Source organism: Mus musculus, chromosome 8 (assembly GCF_000001635.26).
Source record: "Mus musculus strain C57BL/6J chromosome 8, GRCm38.p6 C57BL/6J".
NCBI lineage: Eukaryota > Metazoa > Chordata > Mammalia > Rodentia > Muridae > Mus > Mus musculus.
In genome coordinates this window covers 48,105,842-48,133,304 of record NC_000074.6, presented here as the reverse complement: position 1 = coordinate 48,133,304, position 27,463 = coordinate 48,105,842, and the positions used below count along the sequence as shown (strand labels likewise).

Genomic DNA, 27,463 nt, shown 5'->3' with positions numbered 1-27,463 from the left:
CTTCACAGCAATAAAACCCTAACTAAGGCACTGTCCTTAAAGAGGGACAACAGACCAACCAGATAACCACGTATCTAACCTGCTTAGTGTGCGCCCGAGTGGACTGCTTGAGGCTTACTGCTTAGCTGTCTGCACACATCACGAGCAGGTAACCCCCAAAGCTGCTTCAAGCCGTAAAGCTTGCTCAGAACCACATGCCGGGCCTTGCCTATCTTGTCCTGGCCTTGGAGATCTCTCCTCGAGCCTCTGAAGTCTCCCTAGAGCAGAAAGGATGGAGAAGGGACCTTCAACAGGGGTCAGCACCAGTGCTCAAGGTGCAGCTTGCCATTAGAGGCCTATGAGCTTCCGATGAGGCGACTGTTCTGTTTGCAGAATTAATACCAGCTCTGGGAAAGTGTATTTTGAACTTAATAAAATAAACACAGGTTGGGAGACAGTTCAGTTGATCAAAGGAAGGTGTGAGCTCAACTGGACCCACAGAAAAGCTGGACACAGTGGTACATGCTTGTCATCTCAGGGTCACTGGCACAGGAGGCAAGTGGATCTCTAGAAGCCCCCTGGCCAGCTGGACTGGCCTACACAGCTGAGGTAGAAGGTGCCTTTATATCCATAAATACCTGTATCCTCTGACCTCCACACGAGCCATAACCCACATCTGTGAGCATACACACAGAGAAAGAGAGACAGACAGACAGATGCAAAAAGTAAACTCTAAAGTATCAAGGTCACCACCACCTCCCGCTCTTTCCTCCCATTCTGACCACCCAAGCACACGGCTGCCACGCTCTCACTCTCTCTCGGTGCCCGAGTGGTGGCTTCCCTTAACTCCAGTCCCTTCTCCCTTAAACACGTACCCAACCCTCATGCACGCAGCAGAGGTCAGACACGCCGCGAGTTAAGTTTCTTCTCAAGAAGAAATCATTTCAATAACTGCTACTCTAATTTTAAAAATAGCTGTCTCATTGTAATGCAGATATAACCTCTGGTTTTCTTCTATCCAATTTTTTTGGGGGGTTAGGGCATATTAATTATACAGAATAATAGGTTTCACTCTGCCCTTTTCATACATGCATAGAACATTCCTCAGCCATACCCAATCCTTCTATTACCCTTCCTGGCCCTTCCCCCCTCCCCTCTCTACCTGATCTGAGTCCCAGTCTCCCCCTCCCCCCACCCCATCCGTGTGTGTGTGTGTGTGTGTGTGTGTGTGTGTGTGTGTTCAGCTGTCTCTGTGTGTTTGTGTGTCTGTCTGTGGTATTTTGGGTTTTCAAACACTGTCTTGCTCTACAGCGCTAGCTGGACTGGCACTCAGCACACAGCCCGAGCTGGTCTTCAACTCCATCCTTTCTTCAGCCTAAGGATTACAAGCATGCACCACCAAACCCAGCAAGCCACAAAATCAGTTAACTGAATTATAGCCGGGATTTGCTTGCTTGATCGGAGGTACGAGGATACCTAAAACCTGAAGCAAAGGCCACAGCGAGCCTTTGTCTTAAAACCAGCCATGACTGGTTCTGTCTGACAGCTTCTCACGAGATTTTTAGATGCACACAAGAACAGGACGAAGAGCTTAAGATGCACAATGCTGAAGAAATATTCATAGGGCGGTTCATAGTGTCAAAAAAAAAAAGGATGAATTTTTCCACTATTAACTACACATCCATGTCTAAGGCTAAGCAAAAAAAAAAAAAAAAAGACATCCCCAAATAGTGCAGATGTCCGATAAGCACCCAGAGCGACACAAACCCTTTAATTATCCCCAACATCATATAAAAAGAATAACTGCTTAAAACACCAGATTAATGTGTATGAAGTGCCGCGATCAGCATAGTGCCTGTTTCAGGTGATTATAAAGCGATTCACACACTTTGGTCTTGTCTTCCTTTCTTTTTATTACTAACTGTCAGAATTCAGAACCACATTAACCTTGGCCCACTGTAAAGATTGTATAATTAGAAAACTGTATTTTTCAAATTCTCGCTCACTGGGGCTTGATTAATCCTCGCTGTCTCGTGTAGGCGGTTCTCAGGAAGTTTGACAAATTAACAGGATGTTCGCCATCCTTGTTAGATTTAAGAGATTCCACATTTTATAGATCTGACTTCCATCTCATCCGATGTAAGACTCACATCTATTTTAGACATCGGTAATATTACAGTTACTCAACGAGAAAGAAAAGAAAATAAAGAGAGAAAAAAAAAGCGCATTCAAATAATGCTAAACAAATTCTAAGGGTTGCACATACAACCTGGTAGTTGGTGTCACCCCCCACCCTCACCCCCACCCCTACCCCAGTTGATCTTAGTCTCCTGCTGAGCCATGAGGAGTCCCATAAAATCCAGACTCAGGGGAAAACCAGCCTGTTTCTAATCCAGGAATGACTTCTCCTTTCTTAGATTTGACCTTGCAATTAATAACCAACATGAAATGGGGGACCTCAGTTTAAGGCTGATTTATACTTACAACGAACAAACTGTTCTTCCAGCTGTTCTGATAACAACACTTTTTGCGATTATTCTCCAAATCAGAATCTAAGCGAGCTTACTCCTGGCATACCAGGGAATCAGAGTCACTAAATCTGGGAATATGTCCGGGAGCACGGTCACCCTCTCTCTCCTCTCATTAGCATCCAGATGCCTGACGGAAACTTCCACCAAGAGGACAGGCACGCACACCTCTGAGATCCATTTAAGGAACTGCTTCGGTGTCGAGAATGAAAATGGAGTTTCAACTACTTATTCCTTAATTATTGAAAGATACCCTGACAAGGCCTCGTATGTCACTGCCAGCCTTTCAAGTCCCTCTCTCCAAGTCAATAATTAACAACAGCCTCGCCTCTGAATCCAACACTACAAGACACCTCCTGACCCCAAAGGTCCACTTTTTATGGCTTACCCCCAAATCAGAAGCCAACATTTCTAGAACGTGCTCCCAAACACTGGCACTACCAGAGTACTCTTGAGATCAGTAGGGACTCCAGGAACGTCAATCACAGCAGGGCCACCTCCTCAAAGAAGAAATGAATACCTGTGTCCACACAGAAGTCTGGGATTGGCTGCTGCTCACAGCCTGGTAACCTGTGCTCTCTGCAGAGTGAGACCTCACCCAAGTCCCCCAGAATGTTTGCTCCAGACACCCCCTCTCTAGACCTTGAGAAACAGTAGCTTTTAACCTTGCTACTGTTTCTCAGTCAACAGGGGAGATGTCATATGCACTTGAGAGCTTTCTGATCTCTACGCTATCTTGGTCAGAGACCACACCAGAGTCTAGGCCAGGGAGCTAGAGACGCCATCTTCATAGTCACATCTGTTCTGCAAACGAGTTTCGATACACCCTAATCCTCCCTGGCACGGGGGACTGTATTACACCAGGAAACTGTTCTTCTGAACCGTAGCGACGTTAACATGAACCCTGCAATGAACTGCCCGGTATCAGATCCCGGAAATTTCTGACCCAGCACCAGCTAAGTCCTTCCTGCTGATCTGAGTTCATTTTTACCTCGCCGGGATCGTCTCCTTGCCAGCTGTGACACTTGCAGGGACCCTCCGCACACCTGTATCTGGTCTTCTCCTATCGCGGGGTTTTACAACTGTAAAGAAGCAGGCTGATTCATTGGCAGGGTTTCCCAAGGGTCTGAAGAACAGATGGGCAATAGAGAGGAAGAGATCAATGGGAAGCTAGGGGTTACATCAGTTCTAAGAGACAATCCCAGCCCACGGGCTCGCTGGGAGGCTCACTGCATACTCATATTCCTCTGTCCTGTGCAGCCTCGGTTCCGGCCCTTTCTGCCTCCTTAGTCTCTTCAGTCACGGCTTGTGAGATGCAATCCCTGAGTGCTGGGCTGTACCAAACTTCCTGTCAGCGAACTTCCTGTTAGCCTCCTCAGTGCTGGGATTAAAGGTGTGACCCTCCCTCGCCCAGCTCAGAAAGGAAACTTTAAAACTCTCACCCACACCCCACACCCCTGTTACACTCTGGCTGCAATAGCTGTCCAATCCGATCAGGTCTGAACTGGAAACCATGGCTTCAGGAATAAGTGAGTCCTGTCCCCAAGTGCTTGGAACCCACCAGAGTGGAGCACACACTTTGTAGTGTTTTCTTTCAGGGAAAGGACTACGTGTGTGTGGTACTGAGAACACGCAGAACACGGGGTTACACGCACGGATCTTTCGAGGCATGTTGTTTCTGCAGACGTATCTAGATTGTAAATGCCTTTTGAACAGAGACTATACGGACCCTAGGGTTTGACTACAGGAAGGTAAAGTCTTCATCGAGCCCCTAGCCTCTCAGAATGATAATAGTGTCTTTTTTGTGCAGTTACACGAAGGGTACCTAAGGAACTGGGCACCTAAGGAATGTGGAGGAAAAGACTTGCAAAGAAAAAGAATTAAGCTAATGAAGCCTTGGTTTCCATGAGTTAGGACTTTCCAGATAAAGGATGGTTTCAACTGTAGGAGGTCCCCAAGATAATGACTCTTAGAAGACGGGTATCAGGGGCTTCCTGAGGGCAGCACTTTTTGCCCCGCCAGCTAAGGGACTATGTGTGCACATCAATGCCCAGCCTCACACTAAGCCAGTGACCTCAGGTGATCAAGGAATACACTCTCCTTGCCTTCTGCCACGCAGTTCTGCTTGGGACACAGCGGCATAGTTTGCATGTAAAAATGAAAACATGAAACTAAGACAATTCATAAAAATCACCACAGGCCTGAAAAATGTCTATAATTTTCTATTTCCACCCTGCACCCGTAGACGAGGTCTCTGCTAGAAATGACAATGGAAAGGAGTCCAGGTTTGCAACAGAAGGCACAAGCTACTCACTCAAAAGCAGCCAAGGTTGGCCTGGAGAGATGGCTCAGCAGTTAAGAGCATTGACTGCTCTTCCAGAGGTCCTGAGTTCAAATCCCAGCAACCACATACACGGTGGCTCACAACCATCTGTAATGTATTCTGATGCCCTCTTCTGGTGTGTCTGAAAACAGCAACAGTATACTCACATACATGAAACAAATAAATCTTAAATAAATAAATAAATAAATAAATAAATAAATAAATAAAATAAAATAAAACCCAGCCAGGGCTCCCCGGCTCCGAGCACAAACTTCTCTAACATCCATGAACTACTGGCCCAAGCACGTAGTGGCCGCTGCCCCTGAAGCCACTCCTGGAACACCATACCCCAGTTCTCAGAGCTGTTGTTGGCTTTGCCTTTCCTCCTGACGGTGCCCACTTCGCTTGTCTATCACCCACCATCTTGTTGGTTCAGGACTTTAATGGACCTTCAGTGAGGTCTGAGCTTCAGCCTCCTGGCCAGGGAGGGAGACGGAGAGAAAAAGCCTCTCCTGGCCCCTGAGACTCCGGTACGGGCACAGAGCACAAGATCTACCTCGTAAGTAAGATTAATACTTCCTAGGCTGATGGGGGCGACCTGGGGTGGGGGTGGGGGGCAGGAGTAAGCGGGTGGCCCTGCGTGGTACACTTCAAATGGACCACAGGAATCCATGTTCCTTTTTCCCTCTCTCGGTTCCCGCTCCATCCTCTGCCCCCTTCTTTCTTCCGCCTCTCAACAGAGCTGCTGGTAACAACTCAGGGCACCCAGGGGAGCCACTTAGCCCCAATGGTAGTGCTTAGGGCTAAAGACATTTCTGACTGTGGTGTTTCCATTATTGATAATAAAGCCCCCAGAACTCTAATTACATTGCTTCCCTATGTGCTAAGGGCACACAATCAGGTCAGAAGGAGGAGGCTTGTAGAAATGACTGCATTTCATCCATGGCTAAGCCAGACCAACTCCCTTCCTACTGTTCACACAAAACACACGGACGCACAATGCCTAGAAGGTACTGAAAAGGTACCAGGAGGGACAAAGTGCCGCCACCACTGCCACCGTCACCCTCTGACAAGCTGTCACGCAAATACACAGGACAAAGGCTTCCAAACTTCTCTCTTGGGTTCCCGGCTTTTAAAGGCTAAGCTGAGAGTTGCACTGAGCACTGGACCAAGAGTAGGGATCCACGCTCTGGGGCTTCATTAACTCCAGTTCCACAAGGCCTGCTCCAGGCAGCTCGTAAAGCCTACCTCAGCGTGGGGGAAGCGTGGGATGAGCTGACCTAACTCGGGAGTCTGCAATGCACGCAGTTCCTGAGGGCACTGCCCTACATTCCTCGGTCCGGTCCTCAGCAGGTCCTCCCAGGCCTCAGCACCCTCCGCCCGCCCCTCAAGCTGGCTCCTGTTCCAGCTCTGCAGCTGCTGTGGCCACTGTCACCTGGTCCCTCTCTGCCTTAGGCGCTCGCTGTTTCCTCTTGCTAACCAGCTTATTTGGGAAGCCATCCCTACCTTCCCTGTCCCAAAACACTTCCCCTTTTTTTCCTTTTCTCGGTTTCTCTCGATCTAGTGAATGATTTTTTATCAACAAACGCCCGATAATAAAATCTCCTACACTTCACAAACTACACAGCCCTGCCTCCGCCCCACTGTCCTATAAGGCTGTGCTCACGTCAGAACCCCGTCTACGTAACACCCCTCCTTCCTCACCTTCCATCTTTCCTTCCACTTGCTCCACTCTGAAGCCCACCCCTGTTCAAAGTGCTGTGGGCGACACCGACACCTTGATAAGCCCACAGACACTTAACCTACAGGGTTCCTGGCAGACCTGGCAGTGTGGAAGACACCTGTTTTCTTTCTTAAACACAGCTCTGTGGCCCTCCCTGAAGTCACACTCTTACACAGCCTGTGCCTCATGTACTCTACCTCCGGGTGCTAGAGTTCTCCTGGTCAGAACTGCCTCCTATCTCTGTACAGGCACTTATTTCTTACCACACCCATGCAGACATGCAAAAGCCCAACCCAGTAGCGAGGGCATCACCAACTGGATCTCTTGCACCCATCCCCAGCGTGCATGCAGTTTCGTGCATGCAGTTTCGCTGTGAGCCCCAGCCTTTCCTTCTCTCCCCCAGACCTTGTTCCTCCTTTGTCAGCTCCACTCCAGTATGCTACAGCTTGGACTGGTTTGGGTGGAGTGAGTCTCCCTCTCCAGCTCTGTACCGACCCAGATGGGGTACATCTTGACTGACGCTGTCTCTCACCTGCTCCTCTTGCTCCAACACCGGCACCTCCGAGCTCCCTCCTCCTGTAACTGCCTCACGGTCCCGTCTATCTGGGGTCTATCTGGGCTGCTCTAACAAACTGCTAAATCCTAAATAACAGATACATATGACAGATCTGTTCGCTGGGAAATCCAGACATAGTATCTGGACAGGGTTCCTGGAACACACGCGTAAATGAACACACAGGGAAACGTACTCTGCCGGAAGGAAGCCAGCGACTGATAAGATACATTATATTTCTAAAAGGGAATCAGCATGACGCAAGAGGGGACAACCTCATCATTAGCTGACAAACTCAAGCTGGCTGAAGAACAGATGACTCCTTTGTATTTACTTTAATTCCTAAAAAGTGGTACTCATCCGCAGAGGGAGACTCGGCAGAGAGTTCTGCTTCCCACGGCTCACCTAAACTCAAAATTAATGGCGTTCCAACAATGCGTTTTAATTGCGGAATTTAAAAATTCATACTCCGTTATCATACTCAATATTTTAAATTTACTATGGCATCTATCATCGGAGAGAGGCACAGAGATAAAATGTGCATCTCTGTTAAGTAGCTGGCGCCAGCCCTTAAGAAGGCAGGGTGGCAATGGGTTAGCCTGTGCTCTCACCACCACTCGGCATTCACTGCTGGCGTGTGCCAGTACCCAGCAGGCATCTGTTCCAATGAGGCATCGCTGATGGATTCACAAAAGGTCTTCAAGGACTAACTTCTCTTCTCCACAGAATTCTAAGCAGGTTTCAGAGAGACAAATATGTCCTCTGGCTTTTATACAAATGTTTCCTTTACCTCTGCTGTTTCCCCTTCCTTTTCTTACTCTGTGCCTTTTAATCTTCACAATTAGGGGGTAGCCCTACTCCTTAGCTCCTCCCTCCTACTCAAGAATGCCATCGCTAACCAGTTTATACTTACCTCAGAACTATGGAGGTGAAGATGGGGCTCAAAGACAGAGAACTTACCTACAATGCACAGGGCCATGGGTTCGATCCCCGGCCCTGTATTGCAATACAGAATAAAAACTACAATAAAAAACGGAGGGAGGGAAAGAAGCCTGCTTCCATCTACTAATCCACCCTTACGTCATTTGATGTCTCCCATTTATGTCTCCCACTAATCCACCCTTACGTCATTTGTCACTCACAAGCAGCCTTTCATAGCTTGTAGCCTTGACTGAGAATGCCTTCAGAACTCAGTCAACAGAGCAACGCTAATCACACGTAATGAGTTCGGTTACATTGTCAGTAGTTTTTTCCTTGAAGTTACTGAACTGCTAGGGTCCCCAGCAATGATCTATTTCATAAAGAGACTGGGAGGTTGGGAAGGTGAAGTAAAATAATAGTAATAATAAAAAATAAAAGAATAAAGGAATAAAAGAATCCAGCAGATAAAAGCAGCTGCCACGCTGGCAGCCTGCGTTCCACCCCAGCCAGAGTCCACACAGAAGACACGAAGAAGATGCAAAAGCCCAGATGCAGCCGCAGACGCCTGCAAATCCACAACTTATGGCAACTGCTTTACAGGAGGCGGAGAGATAATCACAGAGCAGCTCTCCAGCCAGCTAGCCTGGACCATGCACTGCTGCAAAACAGGAGAGAGCCTGCATCGACAAACTGCAAGAAGTGAACCACGCCCCCAAAAAGTGTTCTCTGATCTCTGTAAGCACACTGTACCACAAAAGCATACAGTACGCACAGAGACAGCACACCCAAGGTTAAGCAGACAGAGACTAAGACGTACATGCCAAGTGCTGTGTCTAAGCACCCCACGACCACTGAGAATAAACAACACCGATGAGGAACTCAGGGCCCCTGATGACTAGTCCAGGACCTTAGCAGGAGAACGTGTGCTCGAGGCAGTTTTCAGCACAGCAGGGTTTACTGAGCTGATACTACAGACCTGCACAGCTCCATACATCCAGTGAGAGAAAAGGACAATAAAAAGACAAAACCCTCCTGAGAATCAGTGCTGACTGGTTTTATGTCAACTTGATACAAGATCAGGCTGCAGGCAAGCCTGTAGGGCATTTACTTAATTAGTGACTGATGGGGGAGGGTCCAGCCCACGGGGGGAGGGGGGGGGCATTCCTGGGCTGGTGGTCCTGGGTTCTATAAGAGAGCCAGCTGAGCAAGCTGTAATCGCAACACTCAGGCTGAGAAGGGAGAGTTGCCAGAAGTTCTAGGCTAACACGGGCTACCTAGCAAGACCCTCCCTCCAGGGGAGCTATGATTATTATCTTCAGAAATATCTATTTATGACGGAACTGGAAAAAAATTACACTGAGCAAGGTAATACAGAACCAAGAGACAAACGCCACATGCCCTTTCTACACATTACACATGTCTCTTTCTACAAGGAATACCCGTAGAAGCTGGGACACAAGAGTGGTTACTGAGGGAGGGGTGTCAAAGAGGGGACAGAACACAGGTGGTATAAAGGAGAAAAAGGAAAAGAATGGGGGAGGGGGAGGGCAGAGGAGACAGTTGGGGAAGGGATAACACCAAATGTTTGAAAAACCCATATGGGGGGCTGGAGAGATGGCTCAGCGGTTAAGAGCACTGACTGCTCTTCCAGAGGTCCTGAGTTCAATTCCCAGAAACCACATGGTGGTTTACAACCATCTATAATGGGTTCTGATGCCCTCTTCTGGTGTGTCTGAAGACAGCTGCAGTGTACTCATATACATATATATATATATATATATATATATATATATATATATATATAAAAAATAAGTTTTTATTTAAAAAAGAAAAACCCATATGGAAACCTTTTTTATAAGACTCACACACAGAGACACCTATAGTGGGGAGGGGACATTGGAGGAGATTTGAATTGAATATTTTACCCTACTCAGGAGAGGGGAAGAGGGAGGGGGGTAATACTTCCTCCAGACACCATAGATTATTAAACACAAAACCCAGGGCCAGGTTTAGAACTCTCCTTTCATTCCACCAGAGTGTCCTACACACCGGAAAAAACAGAGGCTACTGCTACCACTCTTGGTTAACCACCAGAACTTGGTGGTAATGACAACTGCTGAAACCACCACACTCTGTCACAGGGCATGGAGAAACCAAGTAGGTACTTCCTGCTGGTTAGCTTTTATAACTCTGGGAGGTGCTTTTAAGGCCACTGGAGACAGGGGCTGGGGGTGTGGTGGAGGGTTGGGAGGGAGGGGTTGTCAGGTCAACACCCAGCTATGAACCTCAAGGGCTAGGAGACATGCCCACTGGTTTGCTTAACAGCAGCATGAACGTTAGCCGGATAACACTCTTCTGTGTTTAAACCTCTGATTAGGAGGTAGACTACAAAGCCCTGCCTTAACACTCTCCTGGCCACTACTATTTCCTGCTTCTCTGAGGCGAGTGGGCTTCACGATCGCTGTCATATGTGTCATATGTGTTTGTATGGCAGGGTTTAATCACCACCAACGAGCGTTTCAGCTTTTCCTACATCTGTCCTTTAGGACTGGGACTGTTTTGTTTCTGTCCATCTTTTCTAGATATTCACAGTGAAATGACCACTGATGCTTTAAATAAAATGAACAGGCTTGATTTGACGGCAATGATATACATCGATAAAAAGTATCTGCTCCTTTCTGAAGACATCTTACAAACAATTAATGATTCTGGGTAATGTAGGCAACTAGGAAAAGACTCCAACATACCCGAGTTCCCACACCCCAGTGACCTGCCTGTTGATCATGAAAAGAATCTACCTGATTTTCCTCCCTTCACAAGGGCTCAAAACTCTGCACGACAGTCTCCAATTAGACTTGTTGTCACGCTGCAACTCTGGGACAGCCAGGCGGGGAGGAAATGGCAGGAAGCTACACACAAAATTAAATTCTGCACCAAGAGAAACAGCGAATCATCAAATCCACGGATCTGCCTAACAAAACCAGAGGGCATTCAGCTTCCCCCTCCGAGAACAAATTTGATCTTAATTACTAAGACACTTTTACAAGTGATGAGGAAGTCATGGCTTAAGAAGGATCAGCCTCCTAACTTCTTGATAAATTAGTTTCTCAAGACTAACCTTTTGGATGCCAAAGAAATCTATCACAAGCTCGGCAGTCGGGGAAATGTCAGTGTTCAAGGGGTAAGGCAAGCGGCTACGTCGTCACTAAAATGACACCTCTGCATGCCTAACAATATGCTAAGCAAGAAAAAAAATAAAGATTAGATTTAAATACAGAATTTAAAGAGGCTTTGCTACACGCTGGCAAAAGCGGTGGAGGCTGCCATGTGGCTCTGTCACCTTAATTAATTCCTGGTTTTTCAACATTTCCTTCCCAGCGCCACCTTTTGCCCCGTGTGTGGGAGCACACCTGCGCACATGTCTATGTGGGTGTGCATGCCTGTGCATTAAGCACCCTCGCCTGCTATGGCCGCCCTAGCCTCAGCATCACCTTTTTAGAGTGCTCCTGTGGAACAAGGAACTAATCTGGCATGAGTCCACAACTCCATTTCTACCCGATGCAGTTAGAGGAAAGGTGCCACCCTTTCCTTGGGACATCAGGACTGGGGTCCCTAATAGGACAACACATCCTATGGTCGGAATAGTGATCCTATTTCCTGACTGGGATGGGATGGAAGAAAGTGGAGCCAAGAGGTGTGCTCACACACCAAGTCCTTTACCAATGATAAACAGTGAGGCTGCAAACTCGGGGCTTCACGGGAGTCAAAAAATACTGCATAAAACTCCCTGAAGCTTACTTAATCAGGCAAAGAACTTGACTCCACTACAGCCATGAAGTCACTGTATGTATCATCCAAACTGTTCTTAAAAAAACAAAACAAAACAACAACAACAACAAAAACCCAAAAACCAAAAAGACAAGGAATGAGCAATATCTGATTTACCAAAAGCACTTTACATTTTAACCTCCATTTTATAAAATTGGTATTTTGATGAAACACACTTGAAAACATCAGCTAAATAACTTCATCATGAGTTTAGCAACCCACCTCTTCCTCAAAAAAAAAAAAAAAAAAAAATCTTCCCAGGTCTTTTCATACGGCAAATTAGATAAATTTGTTGCTTCCCGGTTTTTAAATTGTTGCTCGCCTGGAACGCGCTCACTTGAACAATCCCGCCCTCTCCCTGCCACAGATGGGTGGAAACATCACACTAGCTTTTGGAGATTTTGGGGGACGGGGGGACGGGGACGGGGACGGGACGGGGGGAGAATGAGTTGAAGAACAGTTTCTTTAGCAGGGGGATTTTCATTTTCCATATTAAAATTTCATTATAATCAAACAGTTTCATAAAGTTTTGATCCTAAGGCTGGAAGAACAAAAACACCCTTTAAAAAAAGTCTCTTGAGAGGGAGGCAACTCAGGGAAGGCTGCCATTCTATCCCGCTACAAGCATTCTGAGGTTCTTTTCTCCCCACAAACTGTCAATCAAGGCTAATGACTGCAAGCTTACGGAATGAATAAAGGAAGATTCTGGTGCATTACTAATTAATAAATTACTAATTAATAAATCATGTAAACTCAGAGTTTTAGGCTCCCTGGCTTCGTCACTTTGGGTTGCTATGATAAAATACCATTTTTAATTGTTCTGATGATGGGAAGTCTAAGATCAGTTAACAGGTTGACTTCCCAGGAGGGCCCTAGTCCAGGTTTGTAAACTATCTTCTTAAATGGTGGAAAGCAAGCTGTCTTAGTTAGGATTGCCACAAAACATTTGGGGGGGGGGTGTCAAAAAGCAAGTTGGAGAGAAAAGGATTTATTCAGCTTACACTTCCACATTGCTGTTCATCACCAAAAAAGTCAGGACAAGAACTCAAAGCTGGGCAGGAACCTGGAGGCAGGAGCTGATGAAGCGGTCACAGAAGGATGCTATTATTCTCTTGCTTCCGCTGGCTTGCTCAGTCTGCTTTCTTACACAACCCAGGGCCACCAGTCCAGGGATGGAACCACCCACCATGAGGTGAGCCCTCCCTCATAGATTACAAACTGAGAAAATGCCCTACAGCTGGATCTCATGGACGCATTTCCTCAACTGAGGCTCCTACTCTCCTGAGTCTCTGATGATTCTAGCTTGTGTCACCCAGCCAGCACAGAAGGCCCCCTTGTGGTCCCTTCATAAGGGTCCAATTGTCCCTGGTGACAGTTTTGAGAGCTCAATCTTCAAGGTCTAACCACTTTCCGAGAGCCCTGCCTCCAAATACCATCACTTTGGAATTAGGCTGTCAACTCGTGAATTCTAGAAGAGACAAGCCATCTACTGTTTAAAGAAATGTTGACCTAAGTCATATGCAAGTGGCTTTCAGTTCTACACTAGGCCAGACACCAGGTACTTGATCTCCAAGAAACAACTGTACCTTATTGCCACTGCTTTTAGGTGTCCACCAGAAAGAATTAAGGCGATTAAAAACCCTATTGATGAAGAGCCAACGCACTTCGGTTACAGAGAAATCAAACTGGAGCTGACCTAAAATCTTCCTCCCTGCTGACTAGCTTCCACGGTACCAGAAGGTTCTATGAAGGACCCGCCAAGGACCACCCTCGGCTTGGGGGGTGGGGGGGTTGAGATAAGTTTGAGAAGTCAATTATGTGTTCAAGCTAACAACAGTCTGTGTTCTGCTCAAGACAGCTCTCCAGACATCCCTCTGCTCGAGACAGCTCACTCTTGCTAGGAAAAAAAAATAATTTCTAAAAACTCTCTGGATAGCTCATCTCATGCACACCAAAAGCCCAGGCTTTTATTTACATATCAATTCAATCATTTACCCCAGGTTCCCTTTTGATTATCCTATGAATCAGCATTCCCCACCAACCTCAGCCCTGGATTTTTAGAAAAGGACAGCAAGTCTTTAATCTTTCTTAACACTGCATGTGAATTCAGAGATCTGCCTGCCTGCCTGCGTAAACATAGAAAGTAAGTTTAGCTGGGTGGGATCCAGCCCTGAGATTATCATTTCTACCAAGTCTGGACCTGGACCTAAACTCCCTCTGTGCCAGGCTGACCTTGAACTCAGGAATCTGCTTGCCTTTGTAAGCAGACAATAAATTTAGCTGGATAGGATCCTGCCTTGGGATAACCACTCTCCAAATCTCTCTATCTCCTTCCTTTATATCTTCTTGACAAGTTGACTCACAGTGTGGTTCTTTGTTCATAGTGGTGACTGGCCTAGTGTAAAACTGAAAGCCACTTGAATGTGACTTAGGTTAACATTTCTTTTATGTCTATAAAGCCCCTCATATAATTTATATTGCATCCTTATATGTTGCACAGTAGAAAATGAATATGTGTATACACACACACACATACATACATATATATATATATATTTTTTTTTAAACTCATGTTTTCAGAGTTATTTCCCACAGCCTTAAGGTCACAGTGTTTACCACTTTTGCTAAGGACATAGAAACACCCTAGCCTTGTACAGTCTCTGATTATCAAGGAGTCATTAACCTTGGAAGGAGAACATTTCCCAAAGGAGGAACATGAAGTAAATATATATATTATACAAACAAGTCTCACAACCCAGCAACAATCAACATGTGTGGAGGCCCACACCCTGTTGCCTGTTCCAGGGGCAGGAACCATGTCACTCTGTCCCGGAGGGAAAAAAGTCCTTAGCAGTATTACCGAACAGCAAACCCTCATGTTAGAACCAACCTACCAGGCCAAATGGCCACTGGTAAGATAGTGGCATGAAGTTATGTGGGCACCAATCATTCTTGGATCAGATTTGAGGCCAGCTCTACTGGAGGGAATTCATGCCTGATACTGTCAGTGTAAGAAGCCCAAGGTGAGAGAGGTGATGGCCCTAGAGGGGACCCGCTACTATTACCATATTATTATCATCTTTTAAATATCCCTGTTTATACATATAGATTAGTGCTACCCTTAACCTTGGCTGCAGAAAAATTCTCTCTGTGGTAGCCAAATACAGAACTCACAGCCAAATCAAAGAACTGGCAGTAGGTGACAGAGGTGCTCAGCCCTAAATGGGGCATCTACATCAATACTTATACTTGCCCCCTCTAATATTCAGCAAATGTCTCAGAAGAGGGGACAGAATTCCTGTAAGAAGCAGGTGTGCTGTGAAATGTCTTCTGAACATGGCATGACTGCTGTGCTCATGAACTCGCTCCAGCTGTGATTTCCTACGCAGGACCAAGCCAATATCAGCATTCCAACAGCACTAGCTATACTCAGTGGGTTACCAAAAGAGTAAAAGACAGAGGAAATGAAGGAGGGAGGCAGACATTTTGGGGTATCTGGGGTGGGGGGAAGGGGGCAAGAGCTGAGGTGCATACGATTAAGATTCATTGTTTACATGTATGAAACTGTCCAAGACCAAATAAAAGATACTCCATTAAACATCTGATCGATGTGCTAGCTAGACACAGACAGACAGACAGATACAGAGAGACAGATACAGACAGACAGGCAGATGGATTTTAAAAAAACAACAAAAAGAGAGACCCTGCACAGGAGTCAGATGGCACCCTACAGGTGTGACAAAGAGAAGTTACTGTGAAAGGGGTAGAGATAGTGCTGTAGATACAAAGTGTGTCTGGGATACTCAGGAGGTATTGCCAAGGACCTAGGATGGTCCAAGAACTCTTCCTAAGCACATAGGGATGCCATCTGATAAGTAAGATATTAAGGTAAGACAGGCAGTGGTGTCACATACCTTTAATCCCAGAACTTGGGAGGCAGAGGCCAGAGGATCTCTGTGAATTCTAGGCCAGCGTGGTCTATAAATAAGTTTCAGAGAGCCAGGGCTACACAGAGAAACCCTGTCTTGAAAAACGAAAACGAACAAACGAACCAACAAAAGCTATTAACGTAAACACTGATGACATACAGTATTTTGTTGTCAAAGATTTGAGGTTTTCTCATTTCTGTGAGGGTCTCTGTATTAGATATTTTTCCCCATCACCTTGACAAAATACCTGGCTGAGTATCTACAGGAAGGTTTCATCACGCCAGAAGAGGCCCTGTGTGTGTGTGCTGGGGTCAGTCTGCTTTCTCCTCTTTCCCTCATTCCTTCAGGCCAGGCCTCAGCCATGAATGTGTCACCCACACACCAGGCCAGGCTTTCCCCTTTCAGTCAGTCCTGTCTAGACCTGCTCTCGGAGACACGCCTAAAGGTGTGCCTCCCCACTGTACCAGGCCTTCCTTACTCCAAAAAGGTAAGGACAGATATCCGTCCTTACTGACGTGCTTGTTAAGACCACTGGATGAGAGCCCGTGAAACTCTTTAAGGGATCCATGCATCTCTCCTTCCTTGTGGAGAAGCTCAGTGACTAAGAACGTGGGTGAGGGAAGAAGGGTATACCAGCTGGCCATCTCTTTACTCTTTTTAATTAAAATTTGTAATCTTCAGACAGAAGTTTTAAAACCACCTCAGCATGAGCAAGCTCTCGTCTTAGATCCCAGGCAACCTGAATACTCACCTCTCAGAGGCTTGCGAAGCCCAGGAAAGGCAGGAATGAATGTACAATGTACACACAGCCATCATTATTTAGACTTAAAGCCCATCGTTAGGTGTATTATGACAGTAGTAATACTAAATGCCTTTTAAAAACCATTTAATACCTTCTACAATTTTTATGGTACATCAAATTACAAGCTTCTCCTCGTGGAAGAAAATTGTCTACATTCTAACACAGCTACACATAAAATGAATAATTGATAAGCGAGGGCAAAGAGCTCTGAAAACCTAGAGGTATCGTATGGATGATAAGGAATAATGGAGACAGACATCCAGTGCTCAGAAACTCAGCAGCTCTTCAATAAAAAACAATCAGCGAGGTTGGCCAAATGCCTGTGTGGGCTTAATTCCTCCTGGGAAGTCACTCTAAAAGGCACTCTCACCACTCTGGGCAAAAGGTGACAGCCTAGGAACAAAGCCAGTCACTCTGGAGGTCACAGAGCACCAGGTAATGGAGGGGGGTGTGTGTGTGTGTGTGTGTGTGTGTGTGTGTGTGTGTATGAGTGTGTATGTGTGTCTGTATGTGTGCCTGTATATGTCTGTGTGTGTACATGTGTGAGTGTGTCTGTGTGTCTGTATGTGTGTGTATGTGTATGTATGTGTGCCTGTATGTTGGTGTGTGTATACATGTGTAAGTATATATGTGTGTGTGTCTGTATGTGTGTGTATATGCATGTATGAGTACATGTGTGTGTGGTATGTGTGTATGTATGTATGTGTATGTGTGTATGAGTGTTGTGAGTGTATGTGTGTATGTGTGTGTGAGTGTATGTGTTTGAGTGTGTGTGTAGTGTGTGTGTGTGTGTATATATGTGTATCTCTGTGTGTATGTATGTATGTGAGTGTATGTTTATGTGTATGAGTGTGTGTGTATGTGGTGTGTGTGTGTATGTGTGTATGTAATTCAGTCTTTGGTCTCTCAGGTACTATTACAAACACACCTGGAGCTCTCAATGCCTGAAGATGGCACAAGTCCCACTTTGAGAAGTGCCCAGTGACCACTGGGGACCCTCAATGCTGCCCTCTTCTCTATTCACTGGTATCTTTAGCAACCAGCCTGAGTGCCACAGGCTGTCGTCTGTAAGAACCCCTCCTTCCCGGAGCTCAGAGGAAGTCATAAGTCACTGTCCGGACTCAGTGAAATATTGACTGGAGTAAGCTATACACTTCGATGCAGATCTTTAACATATCGACCCTTCCGCTTTCACTGCTTTTTATATGGGACATCGAACGGTGCTGTGAAAAATTATTTTTGCATAGGCCTCAAAACAACTAATCATTTCCCCTCTTTCTTCCCATCAAAGGCTTACAGACTCAAAGGCAGGATGACAAGGTTTCTAAGATATGCTAGCACATCCTTCACATAACTCACGACAGCGAGCTGTAGCCAGGCCCCGGAAGACAGTTTTAAACTCTCCCAATTTTGTCTGTGTTCTTGCCGCTCGTACCAGGGGTGACATTAAATTGACTATCTATTAAAGCCCCTTAGTTATTATAGAACCATTTTTTATATCCTGAAAACCCAAGTGCTCTGTCGCTGTCTCTACTCCTACTCCTCAATTCCGTCTCTTCTTTGGGAACCTTCTCCATTCAAGCATCCAAGATGTCCTTAGGCGGTTTATAAAGAAACTTACAGGGAGGGCTTAAGAAGATGAAGATCCAAGAACATCAGTAAAAATACAAACATTAGACTGAACACAGACATGGAGGGGCTCATGAGAAGCGTCCAGAGGTGGAGAAGTTAGCTCTGGTTTACCCTCTCAGCCCCATGTTCCCAGAAATAAGACTCAGACTCAAAATATATTTAGAAATACCTTAGCCATATAGCTAGGCTCTTCTCTGACTACCTCATAACATAAATAATCCATGTATTCTACTCTACATCCTGCCACGTGACCTGTGCTTAAGCACCATGCGCCTGCACCACCTCTTCCTGAGGAAATCTCTCACACCTGGCACCAATCCAGAATCCAGAACGCCTCCCGGATGTCTCACCTCCCATTTCCGGCCTAAGCCATAGGCCATCAGAATGAATACTGACAGGAGATGCATCCTTACTGACACACAATCTATTCTCTCTACACTAGGCAGGTGAAGCATCCAATACACTAGACGAGATATTCTCTCTACTCAGAGGGAAAGCCTAGCAGGGCAGAGTCAACAAACAAGACGAGTCTTACATCAATACCTGCAGCTTGGTTTCCGGAAGGCACAGTTCTTCCCTTTTTAGATGACCTTAATCTACTTTGCTTCCAACAGAGACAATCTGTTCATTCTAAGACATAAATACCAGGTGTGACATTATGAAGGAAGTCAGAAACCAACACGTGCAACCCGAATTGACTCTTTTCTGGAATTACCTATGTAGGGAGATGATCAAAAGCAAAACAAAGCAAATTTGTCTCTTCCATATCATCTCTGGAGGGGGTCCCATTAAGGCTGAGAAGACTGCAGGAAACACCTGCCACAGTTCTAATCTAGAATGTCCCCACAGGCTTGCATTTTGGGGTCCACGGCTTGTGAAGCGATTTTCAACAGTGTACAGCTTTTTTAAGGAATGAGGTTTTTTGCTGGGCATGGCTTACACTTTTTTTTTTTTTTTTTTTTTTTTTTTTTTTTTTTTTTTGGTTTTTAGAGACAGGGTTTCTCTGTATAGCCCTGGCTGTCCTGGAACTCACTTCGTAGACCAGGCTGGCCTCGAACTCAGAAACCTGCCTGCCTCTGCCTCCCAAGTGCTGGGATTAAAGGCGTGTGCCACCACCGCCCAGCTGGCTCACACTTTTAATCATAGCACATGAGCAGTGGAGGCAGAGGCAGGAGGATGTCTGAGTTCGAGGCCACCCTGGTCTACAGAGTTAGTTCCAGTACAGCTAGAACTGCACAGAGAAATGCTGTTCTGAAAAACAAAACAAGGACTAGAGAGATGGCTCAGTAGTTAAGAGCCTTGTCTGCTCTTCCAGAGGTCCTGAGTTCAATTCCCAGCAACCACATGGTAGCTCACAACCATCTGTAATGGGATCTGGGGCCTTCTTCTGGTGTGTCTGAAGACAGTCACAGCAACAGTGTACTCATATACATAAAATAAAATCTTTTTTAAAAAAACCAGAACTCATGAGCCAAAAAAAAAAAAAGAAAAAAAGAAAAACAAAACAAAACAAACAAAAAAGTGATGGTGATGATGGTGACGAGAATAGAAAGACAGACAGAAAGGAAAAGAAATGGGGTATAACTAGCAAATGGGACACTGGGGGTGGGCCTCTTTATACCTCCCCACAGTTCTGCAGAGGTCTGCCTCTGGTCCACAGTCTGTGACAGAGAGTAACAACTTCACACTTCTGAGGCCAAGGACAGAGTCACCACCAATGTCATACCATCTCCACCATGATGGACTAAAGTTCCCTCTGAAAATGAGAGCCCAAATAAACCCTTCTTCCCATAAGCCATTTTTGCCAGTTTGGTCACAGCGAAAGTAACTGGTCCAGCACCTCTCCTAATCTCAAGGTCAAAGGTGAACGAGCCAAGTCAAAGGTCTTCACTTCTAAACATCCACCTTTAGTTCTGAACACAGTCCACCGTGGGACTGAAGACTTAAGCATTAGGAAGAGTAACTGTACCACCCACCTCCCGATGTCCAGCTCAGTCTGGTATCTGCTTCCTAGAGATGTACTTGAACCACGTCCTCGTGAGGCCAAGAGGCTGAACGTATCCTGTGTCTCAGCAGAGCAAGGGCAAGCCCTGCTTGGTTAGCACGAGCGACACTTGGCAAACTGACTCCACCTTCCCAAAATACAGAAGCAACCTCCAGAGCCCCCTCACGCAGGTCCCTGTTTTCTCAGCAAGGGCTGTGGCCTTCAATGGACGCTCTGGTGTCTACAGGCTATCAGGCCACTGTGAAATTCACCACACTCAGAATGGGAACAAGGTCCTGGGCAATCAGGGCCAGCCTGTATAACAATTACCATGCCTCCATCAGTGGTTCTCCTTAAAGAGATGGGGATTGGGGGGTGGGGGGAGGGGAAGCTAGAGAGATGCCTCAGTGGTTAAATGGCACTTACTGCTCCTGAAGTAGACCCAGATTTAGTTCCCAGCACACACAGCAGGACCAACTTCAGTTATAAGTGACCTGACACTCTCCTCTAGCATCTAGAGTCACTTGTGCCCACTTAGTGCATATAAGATAAACTCACAAGCCGGGTGTGGTGGCGCATGCCTTTAATCCCAGCACTTGGGAGGCAGAGGCAGGCGGATTTCTGAGTTCATGGCCAGCCTGGTCTACAAAGTGAGTTCCAGGACAGCCAGGGCTACACAGAGAAACCTTGTCTCAAAAAACCAAAAAAAAAAAAAAAAAAAAAAAAGAAAGAAAGAAAGAAAGAAAGAAAGAAAGAAAGAAAGAAAACAAAAAAAGATAAACTCATGCAGGCACACACATGTACATAAACAAAAATATATAAATCTTAGATAAAACTATCAAAGAACTAATTAAAACATGATTTATAGAGTTGTAGAGGGAGATAGGGTAGTTCACTACAATCTTTTCTCTTTTCCATCTATTGACTAAAAGGAAAAGACGAACTCTTTCAATCAACAGGCTACCACAGGAAGCAGGATGGGATCTGAAGGCACCTTACCATAAGGATATTTAGTATCCAGCTTATTTTCTGCTGTTCTCCTCCAAGGCAACAGGTCATCACTGCACCCATTTGGCATGCCATTGTACCCGATCCCAACAATCTTGTTTTCTGTGTTCACAATGCAGGCCCCCACCTGGAAACAGAGAAACATTGTAACTATGAATAGCTGGGAAGTCACTGGGGACACAGGAGATGATGAATCTTGGAAGCATCCGGAGTTCTGAGTTGCCAAACTATCCATTTTCCTCACCTGTTCTTTGTGTAAATCTCAGCAATATCTGAACATCCTCCCACAAAACCACAAGTTTACCTGGGAACTTGGGTCCTTGCTTCTTTGTGCTGACAAGAAGGCCACTGCCATGAAATACTCGGGCCATTCCAGATAGTCATCCCGTTTTTTGCAGGAAATGTCACTCATGTTGGGTGTAGAAGTCATACGTCACTAAGCATTGAAAAGAACAGTTGTCAATCTGCTCTCCAGGAAATGCATCAGTCAGCCCTAAACTCTGGGCAACTTCAGCTGGACTTATTAGGCAGAAACCATGAAACATGAGCCCTAGACTTCAAAGAGAGCATCCTGGTCTAAAGAGAAAATTATAAAATATAATATTTGAAAAGTCTGGATTTGGCACTAATAAGTTTCCAGATAATTCATATACTGCCTGCTTTCCTACAGAATTTAAGTTCCTGGGCTAGAGAGATGGCTCAGTGGTTAAGAGTACTAACTGCTCTTCCAGAGGTCCTGAGTTCAATTCCCAGCAACCACTTGGTGGCTCACAACCATGTGTAATAGGATTCAATGGCCTCTTCTGCTGTGTCTGAAAACAGAGCTACAATGTACTTATATACATAAAATAAATCTTTTTTTAAAAAAGCATTTAAGTTCCTTTACACTGCCTCCAAAGTGTCCCATCCCTTACTTGCTCCCTTCTAAACATGGAAGGGAGGAATAAAAATGTGTAATATCTAATGGATTCCAGACACTTTAAATATCTCATTCTCTCTATATCTATATATGTATATATATAGATATATCTATATAAACACACATATATTCAAGTCTCATTTCTAGCTAAAGTAGGCATTAGCATCACATCTTACAAATTCAGAAAACTCAGGAAATTTGCCTCCAAACCCAGTATACTGTAATATAAACAAACAAATAACATTTGCAAACAGGCCAGTTTGGTAACTAATCAGGTGATTTTTTTTTTCCTTTTCCTTCCTCCTTCATTCCTCTGGATGAATCAACTCTGAGGAACGAATCAAGTAGGAGGAAAAGAGAACATGCTCATACTAAAACCAGGTTCTGTAACAATGAGCTTCAAGGCCAGGCCTTGGATGATGGTCTCTGCAACAGGGCTGAGGCTGCCATACAGGGCAACATCTCTTGTGAACAGGTAGAGGACTCCTCACCCCAGCGACCCTGCTCAACAGGGAGTCATGCCGGTTTGGCTGGCTTCCCACCTTGCTTTAAGCTTTAGAGAGGAATGGGAAGGCAGGGAGAAAGGACACATTTCTCCACCGCCAAGGGGTGGCTGCCCCGTGCTTGCTTTGTAAAGCTCCCCGGGGCTCTGTACCCACCACGAGCAACCTCAGAACCAGGAAACTGAGGCAGGGATGTCACCAGTCCAGGGAGAAACTGCTCCACCTCCGACAACTGCCCCCCCAACTCTGTGCTCCCGGTTCTTAAGTCTCCCTCCTCCCCTCCACGTGGGCGCCAGAAGAGACTCGGCGCTCACGTGGGCTGCACCCTCCCTCCCTCCCTCCCTCCGCCGCGGCGAGCCGGGTGCAGCCCACGTGCAGGCTGAGCACCCACGAGCAGGGTCCTCGGCCGAGGGGATGCGCCCACCGTCCGCTCCTTCGAGGTGCAGACCACGCTTGCACCGTCCACCCCACACAGCCGCCGTGCGCGCGGGTAGGAAGTCGGGAGGGAGGCGGGTCCGGCGCGCGGCGGAAGGGGCGGCGGGGCGGAACGTGGCGTGCAGCTCCACGCGGTCACAAGCTGCGGGCATCCGTGACCACGGATCCTTGTAAAGAGAGAGGATCTGCAGACTGCCCGGCGCGCGGGGAGCCAGAGCTTATCCCGCAGGGGGACCTCAGTGTCGCGGTGACCTTTACGGTTCCCAGTGAGGTTTGTCCTGGGCTCTCCCCTCCCGCCCCCCATTGGTGCAGGCATGGGCTCAGGGAGGGACAGCGCTTAGCCACACCCACCCACGGGCCTAAGAGTTTGAGCATTTTAGTTGACCCTCCCAGTCCTCTCAATCCATCACCAACTTCTTTAAGGAGTTAAGGAGTGAAGTTAAATACATAAAGGTGATTTAAAAGACCCAAAGATTCCAGGTGCTACGGACCTGAAAGGAACAGGGAATGAAGGGACCTGGTACTGGCCTCTATAATAAGCCTGCAGACTGTGTCCTAGCTATCTCTAGAATCACCTAGCCTGCAACTGCTTCTTGGCTTCATACTAGAAGGGTGTGGGTGGAGCCTTTGTGCCCCGAGGCCCCCTCCTTCGAAACTTTATCTGCATTGGTTTTTTGTTTGACCTGGTTTAGAGTTAACTCTCCAAACCTGTGAAAGACCCTGAGATGCATGCCAGTGCCTTCCCCAGCCACTCAAGGTGGACAGTTGCTCACTTGACAGTCCCCTGGTAAAGTTTGTAGCGGTCATATGCCCCAAGGAACTACATCTGATTTTCTTCAACATCGTTTCCTAGACTCAGATGTTTGACCCCTAAATCGGGAGGAAATTCCATCGCAAAATGACAAGTTTTGTCTTATCCCGTTTGTTTTATCCACACTTGTGGCTACGCCCCCGTACTCCGTCCCATTGCCCCATAAATAAAAGCTCCTGTAATGATCATGACTTCAAATCTGCACATCCCCGGTCTCAGCGGCTAATCCAAACAAAAGCTTGTTAACTGTATTAATTTAGGCCCGCCGAGGAAGAAGGATGAAAATAAACAGTTGGTTCTAGCTAATTTCTCACTAGCAAAGACACACCATTCTTCATGTCCGTGGTCCAGCCTGTGGATTCCGTAATTAAATTATGTGCTGCTCTTAGTGGATGCCAGGAACGCAAAGGATGAAAATATTTCATTGTTAACTATAGATTTTTTTTTCTTTGCCTTGATAAGACCCAGGCTTCAAAGAGCCACATAGATCAAAGTGATGATTTTCAATGTCAAGTTAGTCACTTTAGTTGACTATCTTGTCGCCACTAAAATTCATTATGTCCTGAGCAAGTAGTTTCTCTCCCCCACCCTCTGCTTGGTCTTTGTCACCCTCATCTATAGTCCTTGGGTCTTGTTGGATTCATTTCTCTGCTCACTAACCTACAGCTAATATATCACCGGTTGCTGCTGGTCCTTCAGCCACAACATCATTAAGCTTTCTTCCTTTGCTGTGGAAAGAGTGTCGAACATAATTTAGTTACTTCTCATCGTTCTCCATTCTGGTCAGCTCACACACTCCCCTCTGCAGTAAATCCAGGACCCTGCCTGCTGCACACAGTTGCCCTCCCTGTCCCTGAATTTCACTGAAAGCTCCTCTAGGTAAGGATGGCATTGTTCACAAGACAGGAAACTCTCCTGATTCATGGTTTCACAGCCAGAGGTTTCAGATTCTGCACCAACAGTAAAATGAGACAGCCAAGTGAGAAAAAGATGCAGGCCTTCCCATGTCCTGCTCATTCCCACCTTGTAAGCCCAAGTGTGAGAGTACGTGTTAAATCTCCCGCTAATACCTTTCCTTTTGGCTCACAATGGAGGCTCCTGCTTCACCTACAACACAGACGGGGCTTGCTGAACTTACAGACATATCTAGATTTTACCACCCTAGGCAAGGTGAGGGAGGGGCCGTCTCAAGGAGTAGACAGCATTAACGTGTTTGCAAAGGTTCTACTCAGGCTTGGGCTCACTCCCCTGCTTACAGAACTTAGGCTTATCTATGTGTATTACATTATTAGAATGTATTTCAGTAGCTCAGAGAGGGGGGCAGATTAAAGAGGCCAGTCGATGTAAAATTCCTATATAATATATATAATGTATATATGTATATACACATATATGTATATAAATATATAATATATAAATATATAATATAAATATATCATATACAGTGTATATGTACATTGTGTGTGTACATATATAATACACAATATAAATATATATTATACCCATACATACACACACACACATATAAAAGAGAACTTACTAAAATGACTCAGTCTGCAGTTCAGCTAATTCAACAATGGCTAACTGTGAACAGAAAGTCTAAGAGTCTAGAGGAGTTGCTCAATTCCACACGGCTGGGTGTCTCCACTGGTCTTCTCCCAAAGAAGTAGGCTCCGACGCCAGTTGAAGGATTGGACTTGCTAGCAAGGTGAGGACAATCAGGTAAGGAGGAATACCTTCCTTCCATGTCCTTGTATAGGCTTCTATAGCAGAAGGTGTGGCTCCGATTAAAAGTGTGTCTTCATACCTCAAGAAGGTGTGTTTAGCCAGGCACACCTTTAATCCCAGCACTTGGGAGGCAGAGGCAGGCAGATTTCTGAGTTCGAGGCCAGCCTGGTATACAAAGTGAGTTCCAGGACAGCCAGGACTACACAGAAAAACCCTGTCTCGAAAAACCAAAACAAACAAACAAACAAACAAACAAAAAGTCATAATAAACAAACCAGTTCTTCTTCCTACCCAGTACATGAAGAATAAATGAACTTTACTGCTGGCCCATTTAATGTATAAATGCTGTTTCTAAGTAGCCTGTTGAAATATCCTTGATTGTACTAGAGTCTGTCTGTCCATCTACTTACCTACCTATCTAAACTCTCTATCCAAGCATCTAGCTCTTATATATTTATTCAGAGGATTAGGGTTAGGGTCTTGGGTATCCAGGCTATAGCTGAGATGACTTTGAACTCTGATCTCCCTGCCTCTACCCTTCCCAGTTCTGGGAGTACAAGTGTGCAATCATGTAAGCACTCCACCAACTGAATTACATTCGCACCACAGCAGCATTCATTCACTTTTTGAGATTAATTAATTGATTTATACATATGTGAGTACATTGTTGCTGTCTTCAGACACACCAGAAGAGGGTACTGGATTCCATTACAAATGGTTGTGAGCCACCATGTGGTTGCTGGGAATTGAACTCAGGACTTCTGGAAGAGCAGTCAGTGCTCTTAACCACTGAGCCATCTCTCCAGCCCATGTTCATTCTTATAACTCAACAGTTGTGGCTAGAAATACCAGCGTTACTATTTTTAAGGGATTGGTTATTTTATGTCTCCATGCTGCAACTCCAAACTAGAATAGCTCGTTTAAACAAGGGAAGACTGTATTATCTCCTTCGTGACAAAAAGGTGTGACAAAAAGGCGTGACAAAAAGGTTGATAGTAATGTAGAAAAGAAATTCAGTATGTGATCTTGTGTGTGTGTGTGTGTGTGTGTGTGTGTGTGTGTTTTCAAGCATGAGATCTGTTGTATGTATGTGTTCAATGAGAGTTATACAAAACACAAACTGACACACAGAATATTTCTGTCAGAAATAAAAATCAGGACTCTTAAATAGATTGTTATGAATTCAAAAGTTGTCAGTAACCTTTGTTATTTCATAATTATAGTGACAGCCAGTAGAGAAGGTTATCTTGGTTTATGTCAAGTGCAGATTCTTTGCTCTTTGTCCCTATACATACATACATGTGCTGGTTTGTATATGCTTGGCCAAGGGGGTGGCACTATTAGAAGCTGTGGCCCGGTTGGAGTAGGTGTATCACTGTGGGCATGGGCTTCAAGACCCTCATCCTAGCTGCCAGGAAGTCAGTATTCTGCTAGCAGCCTTCAGATGAAGATGTAGAACTCTCAGCTCTGCCTGTACCATGCCTGCCTGGATGCTGCCAAGCTCCCGCCTTGATGATAATGGAGCCTTTGAACCTGTAAGCCAGCCCCAATGAAATGTTGTCCTTAGAAGAGCTACCTTTGTTGTGCATAGCCCTGGGGCTAATTATATTTGATGTTAATTTCATTCTCCTGTGAGTGGTCGAAATCTAGGAATGAGTCAGCACTCAGGTGATTTCCTGTAAACCTGCTTCCCACCTTAATTTGTAAAATAAAGGAAAGCTGATGATTGGGCAGATAAAAAGGAAGGTGGAAGGTGAGGGGAGAGTAGAGGGAGAAAATGAAAGAGAGGACACAGAGGAGGAGGAAGATGAAAATCTGAGCAGAAGCACCTGGCCTGGAGAAGCCCCAAGTTCTAAG

The 27,463-nt window shown here is 45.8% G+C and overlaps 1 protein-coding gene across 6 annotated transcripts in view; it reads right to left on the bottom strand.

Annotated features, from left to right (window-relative positions):
• Positions 1-27,463, bottom strand: part of Dctd (dCMP deaminase) — a 42,576-nt gene that overhangs the window by 8,363 nt on the left and 6,750 nt on the right. For 2 of the 6 annotated variants that reach the window (NR_027759.1, NM_178788.4), the window contains exons 1-3: positions 23,057-23,347; positions 21,515-21,646; positions 21,202-21,337 (exon numbers count right to left, since the gene is read on the bottom strand). Coding sequence is in view for 4 of the 6 variants with exons in the window: in NM_178788.4 (NP_848903.2) it covers positions 21,202-21,337; positions 21,515-21,640 (262 nt within the window). In the remaining 2 variants the exon portion in view is untranslated. Of the gene's footprint in view, positions 1-21,201; positions 21,338-21,514; positions 21,647-22,788; positions 23,376-27,463 lie in introns of those variants that run through there. The other 4 variants (XR_003947308.1, XM_006509442.4, NM_001161515.1 and 1 more) reach the window with 4 other exon arrangements.